The 19,347-nt window shown below is 38.8% G+C and overlaps 1 protein-coding gene across 5 annotated transcripts in view; it reads right to left on the bottom strand.

The window, feature by feature from the left end:
- TNIK (TRAF2 and NCK interacting kinase) overlaps positions 1-19,347 on the bottom strand; it is a 460,339-nt gene that overhangs the window by 75,708 nt on the left and 365,284 nt on the right. For all 5 annotated transcript variants that reach the window (XM_055125449.1, XM_004618863.2, XM_055125450.1 and 2 more), the window contains 3 exons: positions 12,526-12,636; positions 11,636-11,722; positions 10,393-10,581 (listed from right to left, as the gene is read on the bottom strand). In XM_055125449.1, coding sequence (XP_054981424.1) covers positions 10,393-10,581; positions 11,636-11,722; positions 12,526-12,636 — 387 coding nt within the window. The remainder of the gene's footprint in view (positions 1-10,392; positions 10,582-11,635; positions 11,723-12,525; positions 12,637-19,347) is intronic.

Below are 19,347 nucleotides of genomic sequence, written 5' to 3'. Positions count from 1 at the left end.
CATTTTTTTCACAGGTTCTACTGATAGGCCAGTGGGCATTTTTGGTGGCTCACTTAATGAACCTGGCCATCTGAAATAAACTTTCTGTATCATTTTCTCTTTCCTTCTGTCACAGTCTTTTTTTTTAATCAGCTCACCCATTTCATGAACACTTAGCTGTCTGAAGGCTCACCTCAGATCACCATAGTGAATAGCTATGGGGATTTGTAGAAATACCCATTTTATGTAATGATCTCACAATAGATATTCATTGTTTGGCTCTCTCCTCCTGGAACAATGAATAATATAATTGATTTTCTTTTCTTAATGTATTTATTACAAAGCTATTCATCCAACACCCATCCATCCACAAATTACCACAAGGCTATGGGGATGGACAGCAGTTAAGATAGAGGAGGGTCCATTAGGACAACATTAGTTGGAAACAAACACTCTGGTCAAGAACTGAGTGTTGAAAGTAGGTAAAGGAATATATATAATAACCTTTCAGCACCTGTACTGCAAACCTTAATGCCTAAAATGAGAGAGAAACGGGGAGAGAAAAAGAGAGGAGAGGTGTATATCATAGAGGCAGGCTGGAGTGGGTTTTGATGGGGTGGCTTGAAGGGGTGGATGGAAACTGGGGACACTGGTGCCAAGAAATTACACTGGTGGAGGGATGGGTGTTAGAACATTGTATGATGGAAACCTCCTTAAGAATCTTGCTTTTCAGTTGTCTCACTCTGATCCTTAAATATATTGCCTCTCCTCATTCTTTCTATTTCCAGATTGGACTTCATTGCCTCCCTCTCTCATGCTTTCTATTTCTTCATATCTGATCTTTACATTCTTTCTTTTTGTTCCTTGGCCCTGTATTTTCAGTGACACTTTATGATTGTTTTGCTAGCAGTCTTTCTCAACTCCCAAAAGATAATGGATGAAAAGTATTCCCAAATGGAATACCCAAGGAAATGCCCATTTTTTCTAATCAAAGTTACCCTTAATACAAATTTACAGCAATAATAGTTTTTAATTTTAAGGGGAAAAATAGACATTGCCAGACATAACTTAAAGTATTTAACAAGTTGAAGAAGTATATGACTATTTTCAAGATCATTTTTTCCTGTTCTTTATTGTTTTAGAATCAATTTGACAGCAGTATCCTTCCAGATCTTCCAGGGTCACGCATTATCACCCCATCTCCCATGGCCCTGAACTGTGAGCCTTAACTCAACTAACTCATTACGTTCTATGAGAGCCTGTCATAGAACCCACATACAGGCCTAAGTAGGAATCATTATTCGTTCTGCTGCCCACTATTCAAGTTTAAAGTTATTTTCATTCTCGTACACCATTTTGAATCTTTCTAGAGGCACGCTTATACATAGCAGTCTGATTTTTAAATTCTCACATGAATCGCAAATACACTATTCAAAATACACCACAGAATGGAAAACTTCCCTCCTGCCTCTACATGGAGGTAATGTGGACATCTCTACTCCATTCACGACTGGCCAGGGTACATATAATTGACATCCATCAACTTTAGTCTTGTAATTACATGTCCCAGAAACTTACCAGAAACAAAGTAAGCTTAGCTGCAAGAATACAGAAATATAAACCAAAGCACGTATGATCTCTTTTCAAAGTATTACATCAGTAATGTTTATTTGGATACTGTATTGAACAAAAGAAAACAACAAAGTCTGCACATATAGCATTAGTAGATAAACCAATACCAGGTCATACAATGTATTACTTTCCAAAATACTAAACTTGGAGAAGAAGGTATGGCCTATTTTCAGGTAATAAAAATTGTCAAAAATTTCTTATTTTCTTATTTCAAGGGAAGATCACTAATAGAATACCACATTTACAAGCATGTTTCACTCTATCCCACCTGGCACCATTCAAACCATTGCTGTCTGAGTTCAGGAACCTAAGAAATTCATACAAAATTTCCAAAAAACAATTAGGCTATTTATTTGACTATTTATACTGTATATATAGTATTAATAGTATATATTAATATTCTAAAATCTCAGGGATAGGACGAATGGAGAGGTTACTGAGATTGCTCGAGAAATTTGACAATCAATGGGATTTAGTGATTTGTGTGATACTATTAGTATATTATGTATAATTATATATTAATATATAATATATTGCATATGATATACAATATATCACATATAATATATTGTAGAATAATATTATATAATATATAATAAATATATTTATATAACATATAATTTATATATACTATATATAGTATTAATATATACTGTATTAATAGCCAGAAGCCACATATATATCCAGAGAATAACCAATGCTTGTCATTATTTATGAAAAAATATCCCTGGACAATTTTAAGCACACATAGAGAGAGACAGCACATTAGAAACAATAGTTGAAAAGCTTGCTCTGAAAGACTTCATCATGAATAAAGAAAACATTTCTAAACTAAGAACTCTTTTGGCAACTGCCAACAGCAAGTTCCCAGTAATGGATGTATCCAGGCCTGTAGCAGAACCTCACACCACCTTGCTCCTCAAGCTGTCATTGGAAAGAAGCAGGTCAGGAAGGGAGGACAGGACAAAAGGAACAGGACAGAAAGATGACTTTTGTTAATGGGTTTGCTTACTTTTTTGTTTGTTTGTTATTAGCTCAAGGATAGAGCAGTTATAGTAGCTCAAACATAGGAAACTACTTCTAAGATCAATTTCAGTAGGACAGAAGGGAAGCTTGGTAGAGTGTTCTTAATTATTACTTAGAGAGTGAGCAAATGTCTGCTCCTAATTTATCATGTACATGGCTATATACTGAATAGTAGTTAGTGACTGAATGGACTAAAAAAGGGGCCCATCTCCAATTAAAGATATGTATGGTTAGAAACTGGAATGCAATGCAGATAAATTTCAATCAAACTAAAACAATGCTAAAAAACAACTAGCCAATGCTATATTACATGCTTCTGCTGCTAAATAAATGTAAAACCCAGAAGTAACACCAGCAGAGTGTTCTGTTAGCTTAGATATAAAGTTTTAAGGTGACAGGTCATAATAACAAAAGAAATTGTTATAGAGATTTTCATAGATGAAGGTGTTATCAGTGAATATAGAGAACAAAATTGGAAATGAGTGATAAATTTGGCAACAAAGTAGTTTCCTTTTTAAAAAACTTTTTTCTTTTAAAAATCTTATTAAAAATATCCTTTTGGGGCTGGAGCGATAGCACAGCAGGTAGGGCATTTGCCTTGCACTCGGCTGACCCAGGTTCAATACCCAGCATACCATATGGTCCCCTGAGCACCGCCAGGAGTAATTCCTGAGTGCATGAGCCAGGAGTAACCCCTGTGAAATGCTGGGTGTGATCCCAAAAAGAGCAAAGAGAAAAAAATCCTTTCAACATCAAAACTAATATAATGGGCATTCTTCACCTTGAAGATTTGCCTATATCTCAACCTGAGATGTATACTTTTAGTCTTTCTCCCTCAATAGAAACTCTGGGTTTCTCTTGAATACTTATCTTTTACTCTTTCTCCCCTCAATTTCTCTAAGTAACTTTCTTTAAATAAAACTATTTTTGTTCAAAATATCATAATAACTTTGAAGATTCTCATCCACTGTTGGTGGGAATGTCATTTGGTTCAGTCTCTCTGGAAAATGATATGGAAGTCTCAAAAACTAGGAATAGACTTCATTTATGGCCCAGTGAGGCCATTTATTGCCATCTATTCTCCCCAAAACAAATTACTAATATGAAAGGATAAATGTACACCTCTGTTAATTCCCACACGTAGTAAAATAACCCCAAAGCCCAACTACAGATGAATCGCAATATTATCTGGGTACATTTAATAATATTTCATATGATGTAGGCTCTGTGCAGCCTATGAAAGAGGTGAATTGAACACAGTCATATGAGAATTCCTTTTTACCAAACTGAACAGTTCAGTTTGTTTGTCTTTATTGGCAATGCTGGGGAAATATATCAACAAATAACTGTCAGGTGTTTATCATATATGCAACTCTGTCTTCACTGATCACACATAGATCAGTGGCTTTTCCTCTAATGACAAAACCATTGGAAGAGAAGGTTGCTGACTAAAGTTGGGGATGTCAGTTTTCTGGGACAACAGGGGAGATGTTCATTCATAAGAAATGCTTAAGATGAAGATTTGTCTGAAGCTAAATTCCTGAACTTCTTTTCCAAATAATGAAAACTATAGATCCTTCTGTGAGTGTGACACATGACTTACTGAGGTGAACTTGTAGTAAACTGAGATAGGGGGAATTAAGAAGTGTCATCTCACTGGAGAAAGGTGGAGCAGATGGGAAAGTCATCTGAACTGTTCATGTGGCAGCTAAATAAGAGACAACAGAGAAAAAGGACTTATTTTTGTATGTGGCCGTACAAACAACATAGAAATATGCTGGTTACTGGATTTAATTTGAATTTTTATAGCATCTAGTGTTTCAAGTACACATTTACACATAAGATTTTCCAGGACCCTCCCACTTGAGTGGAAACAAGTGTGTGTGTGGTGAGGGAAGGGGAAAGGGAGGTGTTTATGTCTCAGGAAAGTTCCAGAGTTGTTTGAGAGTTACATAATCAGGGAGTGCTGGAACTTTGTCTCAAAGACACTCCTATTTCTACCTATCTCTCTTAAGCTTAGTCTTATGAGCTTGATAAGCAGGGACAGGGAAAGACAAGGAAGATCTCTATACTCTCTAAGTGGTACTTTGTAAATATCACATATAAAATAATTGATTAAAAAATTTAAAAGCATGCCTGTGTAGCACAGAGAAAACCAAATGGAGAAAAAGCTCTTACACATAAAAATTTCAAAATCTGAAAATATGGATAGATAGGATAGAAAGATAAATTTTGGCCTTATTATATGCCAAACACAACTATAACCAGCTGATTATTATGGCTTTCAGAGAAAAAGAGAACATGATATAAATAAAATTTAAAAAATATTGTCAGGGATAGAGCATTTTGCAGCTGATTTGCAGTGTGCAAAGAAATAAAAAGAGGGGGTGTGTGTGTATGTATGTATGTATGTGTGTGTGTGTGTGTGTGTGTGTTTGCATGCAAGGGTTCAGAGAGGTGATGGTGGTGGCAGGTAGCACTTAGTAGGTAACACCAAAAAGCCATTAGAAGGAATAGGAATCTTGTTCCTTTAGAAGAAGAAGCAATTAAAAGAAACCGTTTTTTTTAAAAATTGGCAATTAGAGAGACTGGAAAAATTGTACAGCAGGTAGGATATTTTCCTTGCAAGTGGCAACTCATATGGTCTCTTGAACCAGCCAGAAAGTGATCCTTGAGTGCAGAGTCAGGAGTACTGACTGAGTACTGTGGAGTATGACCCCAAAACCCAAAAATAATTGACAATGAGAAAATGACCTTTACATTTGCTGATGTTTGACAGAATTCTATACTGATGCTTGCACAGAATAAATTTGACTTTTATCCTAACTCAGAGATGGTGAAAGGGATGACAAGGGATGAGACTGCCTCCACTTATCCTGTGACTACAATTAATGTTCCTTTCAGGGTGAGATCTGGAAATCAATGTCTCTATGGTACTGAGGAAATATAAAACATCAGGCCAAAAAGAGAAGAGTTCAACAAGACTTGCAAATATGAGCATTATCATTTTTTCTTACTGCCACCGATAAAGAGAAAGGTAATGAGAAGTACAATGATGACTTACGATTTTATAAAATGAAGCAACTAAAACACATGAAGCATAATAACAGCTGCACTGCTAATGAAAAAAATGTTGATTTGGAATAAAGAGAGATTGATGGGAAAGCAATCAAAGAAGGAGATGCCATCCTAATGAGAAGATATAGAGCTGAATGAGAAAACAAATAGTGGAGCAGATTATTGATGAGTCTATAGGGAATAGAAGAGTCTGGGAAGGATTTAAAAAAAAGCCTAGACATGTGTCACTGGAAACCATAGTATGGCATAGCTTTTCACTCCTTGAGGAGTTCCAATTTCAATTCCAATTTATATTGGAATTTAAATATAAATTTGTATTGTATTTTCTTAAAAAAGAAAATGGTAGGGACAGAGAGATCATAGAGCAGGCAGGGCACTTGTCTTGCATGTGACATACTGGGGTTTGATACCCGGCATCCCATACGATTCCCTGAGTGCACCAGGAGTGATTCCTGAGGGCAGAGTCAGGAGTAACCCATGACGACTGCCAGTTGTGTCCCAAAACACAATAAAAAATAAGAAAATGGCACCTTTGACTCTACCTCCAAAAGAGAATTTAACCAGATTCTTTTTATCAGTTGATAGTTAGGATATACTGATGAGCTAGATATTCTGTCCATATCTGAAGTCTTGAAATATCTCTTAATACTTGGCTACTTGGGGCCAGAATGATATTATAGCGGGCAGGGCATTTGCCTTGCATGTGGCCAATCCTGTTTCAATTCCCAGCATCTCATATGGTCCCCCGAGCAACTCCAGGAGAAATTTCTGAGTATAGAGTCAGGAGCAATCTCTGAGCATTGCCGGTGTGACCCAAAAAAAAAAAAAAGACGTGGCTACTTTAAGTGCAAGACTCTAAGAATATCCCCAATTCTAAGAAATTAGATCTGTAAATAATGCTTGAGATGAAAATTTCAGACATTGTTGATGAGACCATTAAAAGATCAAGAAGACAAGGATCTTCAAATTCATTTTTCATTCCCTTTTTAAGAAGTGGGTGTTTAAAATGATGAATCAGATTAAGGCAGACAATTATGTATTCTTATTTGTACATCAGTTTCTCTAATCCTAAATTTAGCACTGTCACTCATTTTATCATCTAAATGTTTCATCTTTCTTCTAAAATATGACACCCACTCTAAGACTTGGGAACTGTTTCATGAATTCATAAACTGTTTCAGGGTTAGTTGGTAGCTTGATTTTGTTAACTACACCCAGGAAAACAGGACTAAGTCTTTATGAATTCTCCCCAAAGAATGTTTCAATATGTCTAGCAATGCACAAGCAATAAAGAAGTCCCAGGTGCTAACAGGCCAGGAATCTGGGAAGATGTCACCCACCAGAAGTGGTTCACACTAATGATGCACATGGACTCTTATATCAGGAGTGTTTGATGACACATCAGTGTTGTTGGCATGACCAACTCTTACATGTTGTTGATTGTTAGGAGTCTGGACGGGAAGTACATGGGAATTAGAAAGTCTAGGAAACTGTCTCAATGACATTTGTAAAGATTTTCTAGCAGGTATATCATAGTTTCTGAAAGCTTGTGAACCATGAGAAATTTCTAAAGAGTGGATAGGTCATGAAATTTAGTGACAGTGATGATGATGATAAGTAGCTAGAAAACAACTTCAAAACATTTTGATTTGAGGTTTAAATCACAATGTTCTGGGTGGAAGTAGGAGAAAAAAGAGGAATCTGGTGAGTGCCTTCTCCCCTTTTCTTAGAAATTTGTGCATAGGGTACTGTTGAGAGGAAAGAAGGAATTCTCAAGTGCTTTCCAAGTAATTATAGTCTTTTTCAGTGGGATGTGCAGGGGTTCCTCTCCTCCACAGAGACCTGGGGCTGGGAACACTAAAGGCCAGGTGGTCAGGGAGAGATCATTAAGTGTCACAGCTCTTAGATTGGCTGAGATACTTGTAAGTATGCAAGCATGGCTGCCTTTCCTACCCTGAGTTCTACACAAGTATTTAAAGCCTTCCTTATTTATTGTAATGGAGAACTGGGGGCTTGGCACTTTGGAGATGTTGGGATAAGACATACAAATGACCTTAGTGGCTAATTCTTGGGTAGGGCTACATTCTTGAAACTGAGATTGCTTTGGAGATCTGCCTTCGACTCTTAAGATTTCCTAAGACTGCAGTTGTTCTTCAATGTCACATCTAATGGAACAAGCAAGTTAATTTATCCTCCATGAATGATCAAAACAGTCTTCTTGATTGAAATCATTAATTTTGTTTTGTAGAGACCAGTTTTTCAGCTTTCTAAACACCTGCTATAAACAGGAGCTTTGAGTCTGGCTTAGCTGAGAGTTTCAACTTGGCATTGCTAGAAAATGATTTAGCGTAGAGGAAGGAGATGCATTTCTTCTAGCCAGGATATGTACCAACTGCCACTGAACAGCACAGTGGTTCTTCTTAGCTGGAAGAACAGGTGGGTTATTAAGGGGTTGGTGCTGTACTTGGGAATAGGATCACAAAACTGAATTATTGATCTAAAAGAAAGAAGCAGTTGTTACAGACACAGGTAAATACAAATCATATGTACAGATTTCTAGGGAAAGTGATTAAAACTGTTCTCAATATTGAAGTGAAAGGTTTTCTCAACAGATTTAGTTTTGGGTATGAAAAATTGAACCATTTTAATAAAAATATCAGATAATAAGGGACTGAACTGATAGCACAATTGGTAGGGCACTTGCCTTGCATGTTCCTAACCCTTTTTTGATCCCTGGGAAACCATGTAGCCCCCCAAGTCTTCCAGAAGTGATCTCTGAACTCAGAGCCAGAGTTAACCCGTTATGGCACAGAAAAAAAAAAAAGAAAAGAAGAAAGCAACTATTATCAAGGATTAAAAAAATGTACAAAAACATAAAAGTTTAGGGGCTGGAGTGATAGTACAGTGAATAGGGCACTTATTTTGCACTTGGCTAAGATGGGCTCAATCCCCAGCACCACATATAGTCCCCAGAATTCTGCTAGGAGTGACCCCTGAGCGTAGAGCCAGGAATAATCTCTGAGCACTTGAGGGTGTGCTCTCACCCCTGACAATATGTTTAAGAGAAAAACCCTATAACTTCTACCTCCTGTAAACAATTATCACTAACATTAAGGCAGAATCATTTCAACTGTTTTCTGTATATATCTGAGGGAGAATATAAAAATGAAAGAAATTATTTTTATAAAAATAGCACCTTATGTAAGAAGTATGGTTCTGGTGATAACATGAGATAAGCTCTAGCTATAAAAATATCTGAAGATATTAGAACAAAGCCAAAATGCAGAAGCCTTTAAATTATAGCTATGATCATAAGAAAATAAAGGAAATTATTTATTGCCACAAGTAATGACAGAACTGAAGACCAGAGTGTTTCTTCTTTCCATGAGCTGACACAGTGACTCTTGGAAGAAAAGTTAATTATTGCTGAATTTATTACTGGATCTGTTTGCATATTACTGGATCTATTTCATTATCATCTTTTTTATCAGCTATCTATAATTTTTTTGTTTTATCTATTTTTTAGAAAAAAATTTTATTAGAGAATCACTGCGATGTACAGTTACAAACTTATGAACTTTTGTGCTTGCATTTCAGTCATACAGTGATCGTTTACCCATCCCTCCACCAGTGTCCATTCACCTCCACCAATGATCCCAGTATCCCTCTCACCACCACCACCCCATCCCCCACATCCCACCCTGCCTCTGCGGCAGGAACAAAAGGAATGCCCTTTTGTTCTCGCTCTTTTTGGGTGTTGTAGTTTGCAATAGAGGAATTGACTGGCCTTCATGTTTGGTCTATAGTCTACTTCCAGCTTGCATCTTTCAACCGGAATGGGTCCTCCCGACATCCTCTACTTGGTGTTCCCTTCTCTATCTGAGCTGCCTTTCCCCCCAGCATGTGACCAGTTTCCAAGCTGTGGGGCAGACCTCCTAATCCTTATCTCTACTACTCTTGGGTGTTAGTCTCCCACTCTGTTATTTTATATTCCACAGGTGAGTGCGATCTTTCTAAGTCTGTCTCTCTCTTTCTGACTCATTTCACTTAACATACTATCTATAATTTTTATATTAAAATATATTTTATATTTAAACATCCTGAAATTTTTTAATTTTAAATTTATATATTTAATATTCTGAAATTCATCCCTTAGTTTAATAATTTGGCAAATAAAGGGCCATTTCTCTGGAAGAGTTGGCAAAAGAAACTCAAATGACTGCTGATTCTATCAGTAAGTACCACAACCACAATTTGAGGTCTATTGTGTTTGTTGATATCATCAAAGAACAAGAGTGTGTCAGTCATAAGGCAAGTAAGTCAGGTATTATTAGAAAAATCATTCAATCATTCAGTCTAAAATTTCTTAAGTTCTAAATCACATACTTCATGGACAAGTGACTATAAACTCTCATGCCATAATTGCATTGGAGTCCTATAAGAAAAGAATGTTTCTACTTCTGGTTGTTGCTTTCAAAATCTGCATTATTTGTATAAATATACCATTTCTCTATAGAACAATGTTAATTTTTTTTCTAAGTGTGAAGTATGCATGTCTCATGAGGAACTGTTTTCCAATCTTGGGACAGTAAGTTTAACCCTTCTCCTTTATTGGATTAATTAGTTAAAGTTAATGCTTCACTGAAAAGGCATGGCTATACTTGTTCTCTCACTCACCTCCTTGGCCCACGCTGGTTTCTCACTAGGACTCATCCCTTCCTTGTAATGGTATAGTGGTTTCTTCTCTACAGGCCTCTGCTCTTGTCGCTGATGCTGAAGGGAAACCAAATAGTCTCGCTCTTGCTTTAGCTGTCTCTGCAGTCTTTCTGCTTGTCTCTGTTCTTCCAACTGTTTGCGCTTGTATTCCTGTGCAGGTCAGGAAAGACAGTAAAGAAAGAGCCACGTCTCCACAAAGAAACCATTTGTCTTCCCCAGTGAGGTATGCAAATGGGGCAAACGATGATAACAGAGGATTCTGACATGGAACCACAGAAAAGTATAAAGATATACTGTAGAGACAAGTTACATGCTTGGGGTAGCATTTGCATGGAATGTGTTTTTTAAATGAAAACTCCATTGCTTTCAATAGAAATCTCTACGGAACACTACCCATTGTAAAGTGACATCTCCCTGATGAATCGTAACCAAGAAAGTGGGAATGAAGAGGACATTTGGATGGTCAGCACTCACTCCTTATAAATAGCCATGACTTCCTGATTTAGTAATAAAACTGAATATTCAAATATGTACAATTAAATATCAAACTAAACAAGTGGTTAAATACAGTATCTAAATCTTTTGTTTAACAAAACTTGTACCCACAGAAGCCATTGCCAAGCTTACAAAGTAGGCTAAGACGTATCAGAATGCCACTGCATATAGTTTTAAAAACTGAAAGGAAAGATACATCATGAAGCTCATTCAGAGAGCTGTGCAATAATAATTAAAGAAAAGTGATTCAAGTGGAAGTCATGTGAGCAGGAAATACATGAAATGTTTCCATCATCAGGGTAAAACTAATAGTCTGTGAATGAAATATGATTGTGGAGCTGGTGGGTTCTTATAGAGGTACATATTACAGTGATTATACTGCAGCATGTTGCAAATGGCATTAAAAACCACTCTGCTATAAACACAGTGGGCTTCAAAACCAGTCAGAACTTACAATAAGGTTGCAATCATGTTAAAGTTTCACAACTATGTTAATAAAGGATGTATGAAAAAGCATATTATATTCAATACATGGACTCCTCACAACTATATCAGGAAATGTTCTAAGTTTCAAGGATATTTTTTAAGATCATGAGACTCGGAGAACACCCCCAATATTGGACTTGTCTGCTGAAAGAATGGACACGCACACACACACATATACACACACAACATGAGCAGGTGAGCTGTAGCTTGACTTTCCCATTACCAGAAGTAGTGCTTGTTCATGCAGTAGCTGTTGCTGCAAGATCTCTAACTGTCTTTGCTCCTCCTCTAACTGCCGCCTGATGTACTCCTGCAGAGGTAGGCAGCAGAAAATTCAGAGGAACACAAAGAGAGAAAGAAGAGAAAAAGAACCGGTAATTTCAAAGGCGACAAAGGGCTGTCAAGTAAAGTGTAGAAGAAAGGAGGGGAAAACATACCCAGAAGCCCCCTCACCACAAAGGGAAAGTACACCACACCAAAGCCAGAGCTTTCCAAAGCGGCCGAAGCAAAGCCCTCTCCCTGCAGCAGCTGACAGAGACGTCTCTGCACTTGGCTGCTCCTATTCATACTTTTAATAAACTCAGCTGCATTTTAAGGCTTCTCATGATAGGTTCATTTGGGGCTGGCTAGCAGTAGCAATATTATAAACTTTGAGATTGTTTATGCAAGTAGCAAGGAGAAACTTGTTGAATATCCTCATGAAACATGTCTTTGTCATGGAAGCATCCTGCAGTCTCACTTGTCTGAATCTGCTTCAAACAAAACCTGCATCCACGGCTCAAAGTTACGGCACTAGAGATGCATGAGTTGAAAAGCTTCTCCGAAGCAATGGAAGAGTGGGACTTGCTCGTGGGTCTCTTTGATAGGTTCAAAGCAGGAAACCAGAACTGAAGGAATATCAGGGGCCGTGGGCCTTGTGGAAAGCCAGTCTGGATGAGTCCACTTTGCCAAGCATTTGCCTTCTTGAATGAATAAGCAAAAAGAATTGCTTGAGCAAGAGGAGCATCTGCTTAAACTGAGCAGTCCCAAAGAGAAGGTGGCCCACACCCAGGAGACACCGGCACTGGACCACACACAGGGGCCCCCTCTCAGGCTCCCTGTCCCCAGCTGTACCTGCTCGTGTTCAGCTCGCCTCCTCTCCTCCTCCCGGCGTATCTGCTCCTCGTAGTGCCGGCGCTGCTCCCGCTCCTGCTGCTTCCGCAGCTCCTTCTCCCGCCTTTGTTGCTGTGGGGCAAAAGAGGCAGAAGTCTATCAAGGAATTGGGCATGATGAAGAAAGTGTCAGGGAGCCAGTGAGCATTGTCGCACTTACCACCTGTCTTCATGTCCCAAGGCCATTTCTCTCCAGAGCAACTAGAGGGAACACTGGCAAGGATGGAGCAGCTGACAACTCAGAATCCAGCAAAAACCTCCTACCCCTTACCATGCAAGTCGACTCTCACAGTTTGAACACCTCCCAGGAAATTCCTATTTAGTGTGTCCTCCCAATGTATTGAGGGGTTTTCAAATCAGGGGTAGGAAACAACAAACATGTAATACGTTACTCATTACATATCATCAAACTGTCTTGAGACTTTATAGGTTTGGAAGCTCATTCACACTGCCCCCATCACTCAATTATCTCCACATCACATACACCAGACATTTCATAGGCAAAGAAAGCAAAAATCAGAAGTGAAGTAACACAGTCAAGCCTTAACAGTAATTTATGGCTGAAGGGTTAACAGAATTAACTAACTGGCACCCAGTTCCTTATTATTTATGTTATGCCATGCAGCTTTTATGTATTCACTTTTAAGTGTCAATTTCAACTTCTCCATCAACCAAGATCAGGAACCACCATCATTGATGTTTGCATAATGTGGGGGTTATGAATATTCACAAGACTCCAGTCAAAAATCCACAGAGAAACTCGTGAGCACCTCTCTGCATATCAACTTCTGTACCCAGGGATCCAACCAACAGATGGCATATAGAACCTGAAATAAAAAAAACCTCCATGTTTAAGTTGACCCACAGAGTCTCTAATTGGTATTGTCCAAAGGTCAACTGTAGTTACCATGTGTCTAACTGTGGACAGTGTGGTAAGACCCTTTCATACTTTCACTTTGTTTTAATCTGCATAAATCTTCTGAGGTGTGGACTGAAGAAACAGTACAGCAAGTAGGACTCTTGCCTTGCATATAGTCAATCTGGCTTTGATATCCAGACAACATAAGGTCCGTAAAGCACCACCAGGAATGATTCCTGAGTATAGGGCCAAAAGTAACCCTGAGCAACACTAATTGTGACCAAAAATCCAAAACAAACCCCTAAAATATTATGAGGTAGATGTTACCATTATCTCTAATTCCAAAGGGAACACAGGCACACGAAGATGGACTAGTCAAGGGCACATTATGTTCAAGGCCATGCCCAGTAAGGGTGGAGTTTGGGTTTAAAGATAGGCGATGTGACTCCAGAGGTTAAACTCAATCTTTACAGAACATGAAGAGGCAAGATAAATGACTGAAATGTAACAAATTCAACTCTTTTCATTTTTGGGTGGGGGACACACCCACCAGTGCTCAGGGCTTACTCCTGGCTCTGTTCTCAGTGATCACTTCCGGTGGTGATCAGGGAACTGTATGCAGTGTTGGGGATTGAAGCTGAGAGTACAGTGTGCAAGGCCAATGCCTAAACCCCTGTATTATCTGCTGCCCAACTTTTCAACCATATCATATTCTCAGCAAAAGAGAACGGATGCCTTAGAAACAGTTATAAAGACTATTGGATAACATTGCGTTACCCTTGCTCCTCCTGCAGGGAGCTTTGGCTTATTGAGTTACTCCCACAACAGTGCCCCAATTCCATCAAGCACTAATAATCCTATACTGCTTTTCTCTTTCCCTTATGTCATTTGCATGTTTATTCAGCAATGTCCCTTTTGTATAAACACAGGAAGACAGTTCACGCTATGCTTTGTAACATGGGAGTTAATTGGCTCCAAAATAATATTTACTCCTGGGCATCCATATTTACTTAACTTAAGCCTCAGTTGCCCTTACTTCCTAGCACTCCAAGAGCAGGGTCCCAGTGAAGGGACTGGATGGACCCAGAGCAAGCTATAATTACCCTGGCATCAAAAGGGGACAAGCTGGGGCTGGAGGGATAGCACAGTGGGTAGGGCTGCCTCGCACGCGACTGACCTGGGTTCGATTCCCAGCATCCCATATGGTCCTTTGAGCACCGCCAGGAGTAATTCCCAAGTGCAGAGCCAGGAGTAATCCCTGTGCATTGCCAGGTGTGACCCAAAAAGTCAAAAAAAAAAAAAAAAGAAAAAAGGGGACAAGCTAAGCACCATACGTATAATAAATTAAGAACATGGTCATGGGACAAACACCGTTATGACCCAAAAGGAAGTAACTGAATAAGGACCTTGCTGGGGTTAGGAAAGACTAGCCTGACCTGAGGACTCTGGTCTGGGATTTATAGCGAGAGGTCCCCAGGAAGAGCCAACCTTTAAGCTCTTATTGTGTTCATACAAAATGTCATTGCTGGAAATATTTTAAGAAGTAAATTTACTATGATTGGTTAAATGGATTACTGGCTGAGGAAGGGAGAAAGTAATACACCCTGGATGGAATCCTGTCCTTGAGTGGATCTCCTAGTAATCTGGAGTGCTGAACTCTCAGATGAGATTTTGTCCTTGAGGTAATCCCCTAGAACTTCCCCTGAAGGAGTGGCTTTACCTCTGTTTGTTGTTATGACAATGTTTAGCCCCAGCTATGTGTACCCAACCCTTCATGATTACTATATAACTAGGCTGTAAGGGGTAAGAGGTCTCCGAGGAGACAAAGATGATGGAACTATGATGACTGGGACTATGACCAAAACTACAACTACACTTCTGCTGTAGGAGAGAGATTGGACTACGCTGGGAGGAGAGAGAAATAAACTGACTACCGACCAGTCTGGGGTGCAGTTCCTATTTCTCCATTCCCCCCCCTCTGTGATTTGTCTGTCCATTGTTGTGGGCTGACCAGGGGGACGGCTCTCATCCACCAAACGCTCGTGTGCCCCCATGCCCTTTTCTGTGGAAACTCACAGGGAACCATTATTTCCCAATCCCTAGAGCATTTGGAATGTACGGGGACACTGAGAGTTTTTCATATTGTTCCAATGGCTTGGAAGAATGACTGGAAGCTTGAGGAGTCATACATGCTGATCATTCTACAAGGATCACTACATATTCCACACGGCTGTAGCACCTCTTTTGAGACGATTGCAGTCACTTGTGTAGGAGTTCTGACTTGGCATTAGGATTTCAGTTTTCTCAAATATGAAATTTGGAGGGACTATATCAGCATATCCAGTCTCCTGTAATACTTGTAATAATATTACACTACCTGATTGAGGAAATACTAGGTTATTATATTTCAAAAAAGAGTAGATATACATTCTAATTTATGTAAAAGAAATAATGTTCTCTCTGTCACTGTCACTGTCACCCCGTTGCTCATAGATCTGCTCGAGTGGGCACTAGTAACATCTCTATTGTGAGACTTGTTACCATTTTTGGCATATCGAATATGCCATGGGTAGCTTGCCAGGCTCTGCCACACAGGCAGGTTACACTCGGTAGCTTGCCAGGCTCTCCGAGAGGAGCGGAGGAATCGAACCTGGGTCAGCTGCGTTCAAGGCAAATGTCCTACCCGCTGGGCTATCACTCCAGACCAATGTTCTCTCTATAAAACACAAGTGGATAAAATATGTATTTCTAATAGCTCCACACAACAAGGGAAACTCCTTTTTCTAGTATGAAAGCTCTCTGACACAACCCCTAACTGAATGAACCACAGATGTTTAAATCTCCAATGAAGACCAAGAGGGAAAACTTCCTGCTGTGGTTCCTGCCTGCAATCCTCTGGTCCATCTATCTTTCAACCTCTGAGACTTGGGAGATAAGCTGCATTCTTTGCAATGTCTGTCACTTCCATATCAACATTTTATTTGCTCATCTTAGACTGCAGCATGTGGTGGGGCGCTACTGGAGGACTTTCTGCAGTCTAGTGCCATGATTGCACTTGCTTTTTCAGGAGACATGTTCTTAGTCACAGAAGAGGCAAGACTACACACTGAAAGAAAGTACAAGCCTTTGGATGCAGGCAGAAAACTGCAAGGCATCAATGAATAAAGAAAGGTAATTGGAGAGCTCATGTTCATCATTGCTGCTAAGGATAGAAACGACTCAGAGGGAAGAAGACGATCCAGATCCTATGCATTCTAACAACACTGGATGCTGAGTGAGAAGTAAAAATTAGAACAATAATTAGAACAATAACAATTATAATAATAATTATTATAACAAAAATTAGAACAATGATAATATACCCAGGTCGGGTAATTACCACACCATATTTGATGGAGTTCAGACAGTAGGCAACAAATCATAAAGAGTAATATATATATATGCACACACACACACACACACACACACACACACACACACACACACCCTCTGAGAGCCTGGCAAGCTACCAAGAGCATCCCACGCACACAGGCAGAGCCTGGCAAGCTACCTGTGGCATATTCGATATGCCAAAAACAGTAACGATAGGTCTCATTCCCCTGACCCTGAAAGAGCCTCCAATCATTGGGAAAGATGAGTAAAGAGAGGCTGCTAAAATCTCAGGGCTGGGAAGAATAGAGACATTACTGGTGCCCACTTGAGTAAACTGACGAACAACGGGATGACAGTGATACAGTGAATAATATACATACTATGTATAATAATATGATAATAACAATATAATAAAAATAAGATAGGCAGAATTGGGTGACTATGGGGTATGTGAAGATGAGAGAAGTTCCTGGCTAAGGACTGTGGATGATGTGTGACAGAGAGGAGGAGGGATCTTGAAAGGATCAGGGGTAAGTTGGAGTTGAGGGATGAGGAATGAATCAACTTCCAGATTTGTGATTATATGTTTGATAGAAAAATAATAAAGGAAGACACGAGCAGTGGAAAACATCATTATAGAAGCTGACTGAATAATTTGAATTAGAGACCCAAAAAAGAGAGATTTCCAACACTCAACCAAAGAGAATCAATGCCAGCACAGAGAATCAAATAATTATGTGTGCAGATCTAGCTCCTGGCAGGAAATAGCCCTAATTTAGCTAACAGTTTAAGTTTTTACTCCCAATATTGGTCTCTTTTTTGGGGGAAAAAATAATCAAGGCTTCTGAAGATTTAACTGATTTGTATGTGAAGGATTTGTACATTTTCAACTCCTTTGCCTGGAATCAATACTGTTTTATAATTACATGCCATTCAGGTCCCTGTGCAAGGTATATACAATATTGATTGCAACTTAAAAGGGTCTGGACTTCCCAAATACTCTGTAGTTTCTGAGAAAGACACTCAAAAGTGACTAATAATTAATAATGATGTCATTCGGATCATCTGCCGCTAACTCAGACAGGCATCTGCCAGGGCTTTGGTTCCTGTGGCGAAGTTGGAAAAATAAACCACTTCCCCAACCTTCAGAAGGCACCTTGCCAGTTTCCAGCTGTTGTATCTCAATGTTAATGCCTTTCCAGAAAAATGTTTGGTCTTTTCTTCTGTGGGGTTGTTTGAGGGGACATACTGAAATGTGTGGGACTAAAACTAAACTTCCATCTACTGCAGGTTTCTTGTCTTTATTTTATTTTATTTATGTATTTATTTTTTAATTTTTTAAAATGAATCACCATGACTCAGAGTTACAAATTTATAAACTTTCTTGCTTACGTTTCAGTCATAAAATGATCAAGTACCCATCTCTCCACCAGTGCCCATTCTCCACCACCGAAACTTGGTGATTCTTGCTACAGCAGTGGAAAAAGCCTAATCTCAGTTTTTGTGGAAGCTTCACTGTTTGTTTCTTCAGGGCTTAAACTTGGAAGGTGCACAGAAGATTTTATTAAAATGACCCAGAGAACAACTTTAATCCTAAAGAAGACAACAGTTTCCTCTGAATTCCTTTGGGGCCTTTTCCCTCTCATTAATACTTTCAGCTTGTTTTACAGTATTACTAATTGTATGGTAATTTGAGGATCTTTTACCTAATGTGAAATGCTATTTTGGGCAGTTCCACTCAAGCTTTTTTCCTCTCACTGTATATGCATTTCAGGACCTGAGATCATTGGTATTTGCTACAAATATGGTCTATGAGTAAAATTAAGAGGATATAGCCCAGCAGAGCCTTAGAACACCCAATTATTCTATTAATCCAAACATGAAAAAGGTCAAAGAATCATTTTCTAAACAGAAAGTTACCTCTGATTGGCACTGACATAGTACTTCTTCCTGATCTTAAAGAAATAGAAGAAAATAAAATATGGGAACAGGATTCTGAGAAGAAGGGTATAGGAGAAGTCAGAGCCAGAGGGTAATTCTAAATTTCACTCACACTCTGCCTAAAAATGACAGAGGTATCCAAAGAGAATGGCTTGAACCAACTACTTAAAAATGCTTGCAAGATGTCCTTCCTATATTTGAACTTAGAGACTAAATTTTCATCCACATTTTCTTGGAGCATCATCACCACAGTTATAATATTTAAAATAGGATACAGACTAGGTTCTTAGAGGTTTCTTAATTTTTCCTCCTGGTTGCAGGATTATTGATGATATCTGCTGAAAGTTTCTCAGGCTAGTGTTGCTTTGTTTTATGGAGTAGATCCATAATTTTTCTTGAGACTCTTTTGTCCTTTGTGGGTGTATGGAATAAATTTTTGTTTTTTCAGGAGAACATTGATCCTTCCCATGTTGCCCTAATATCACCTCCAGGTATACACTGTGTAGCTATACTTTCAATTATGCAAGCTGGCTAGCTTCTTTTAAAGAAGAAATAATCAAATCATCCTGCTTGGGAGGAGATCCTCAAAACTTTTACATATATCTCAAATTG

This window comes from Sorex araneus, chromosome 2, assembly GCF_027595985.1.
Source record: "Sorex araneus isolate mSorAra2 chromosome 2, mSorAra2.pri, whole genome shotgun sequence".
NCBI lineage: Eukaryota > Metazoa > Chordata > Mammalia > Eulipotyphla > Soricidae > Sorex > Sorex araneus.
Note: the sequence above shows the minus strand (reverse complement) of the source record. Positions and strands in the feature narration are given on the sequence as shown.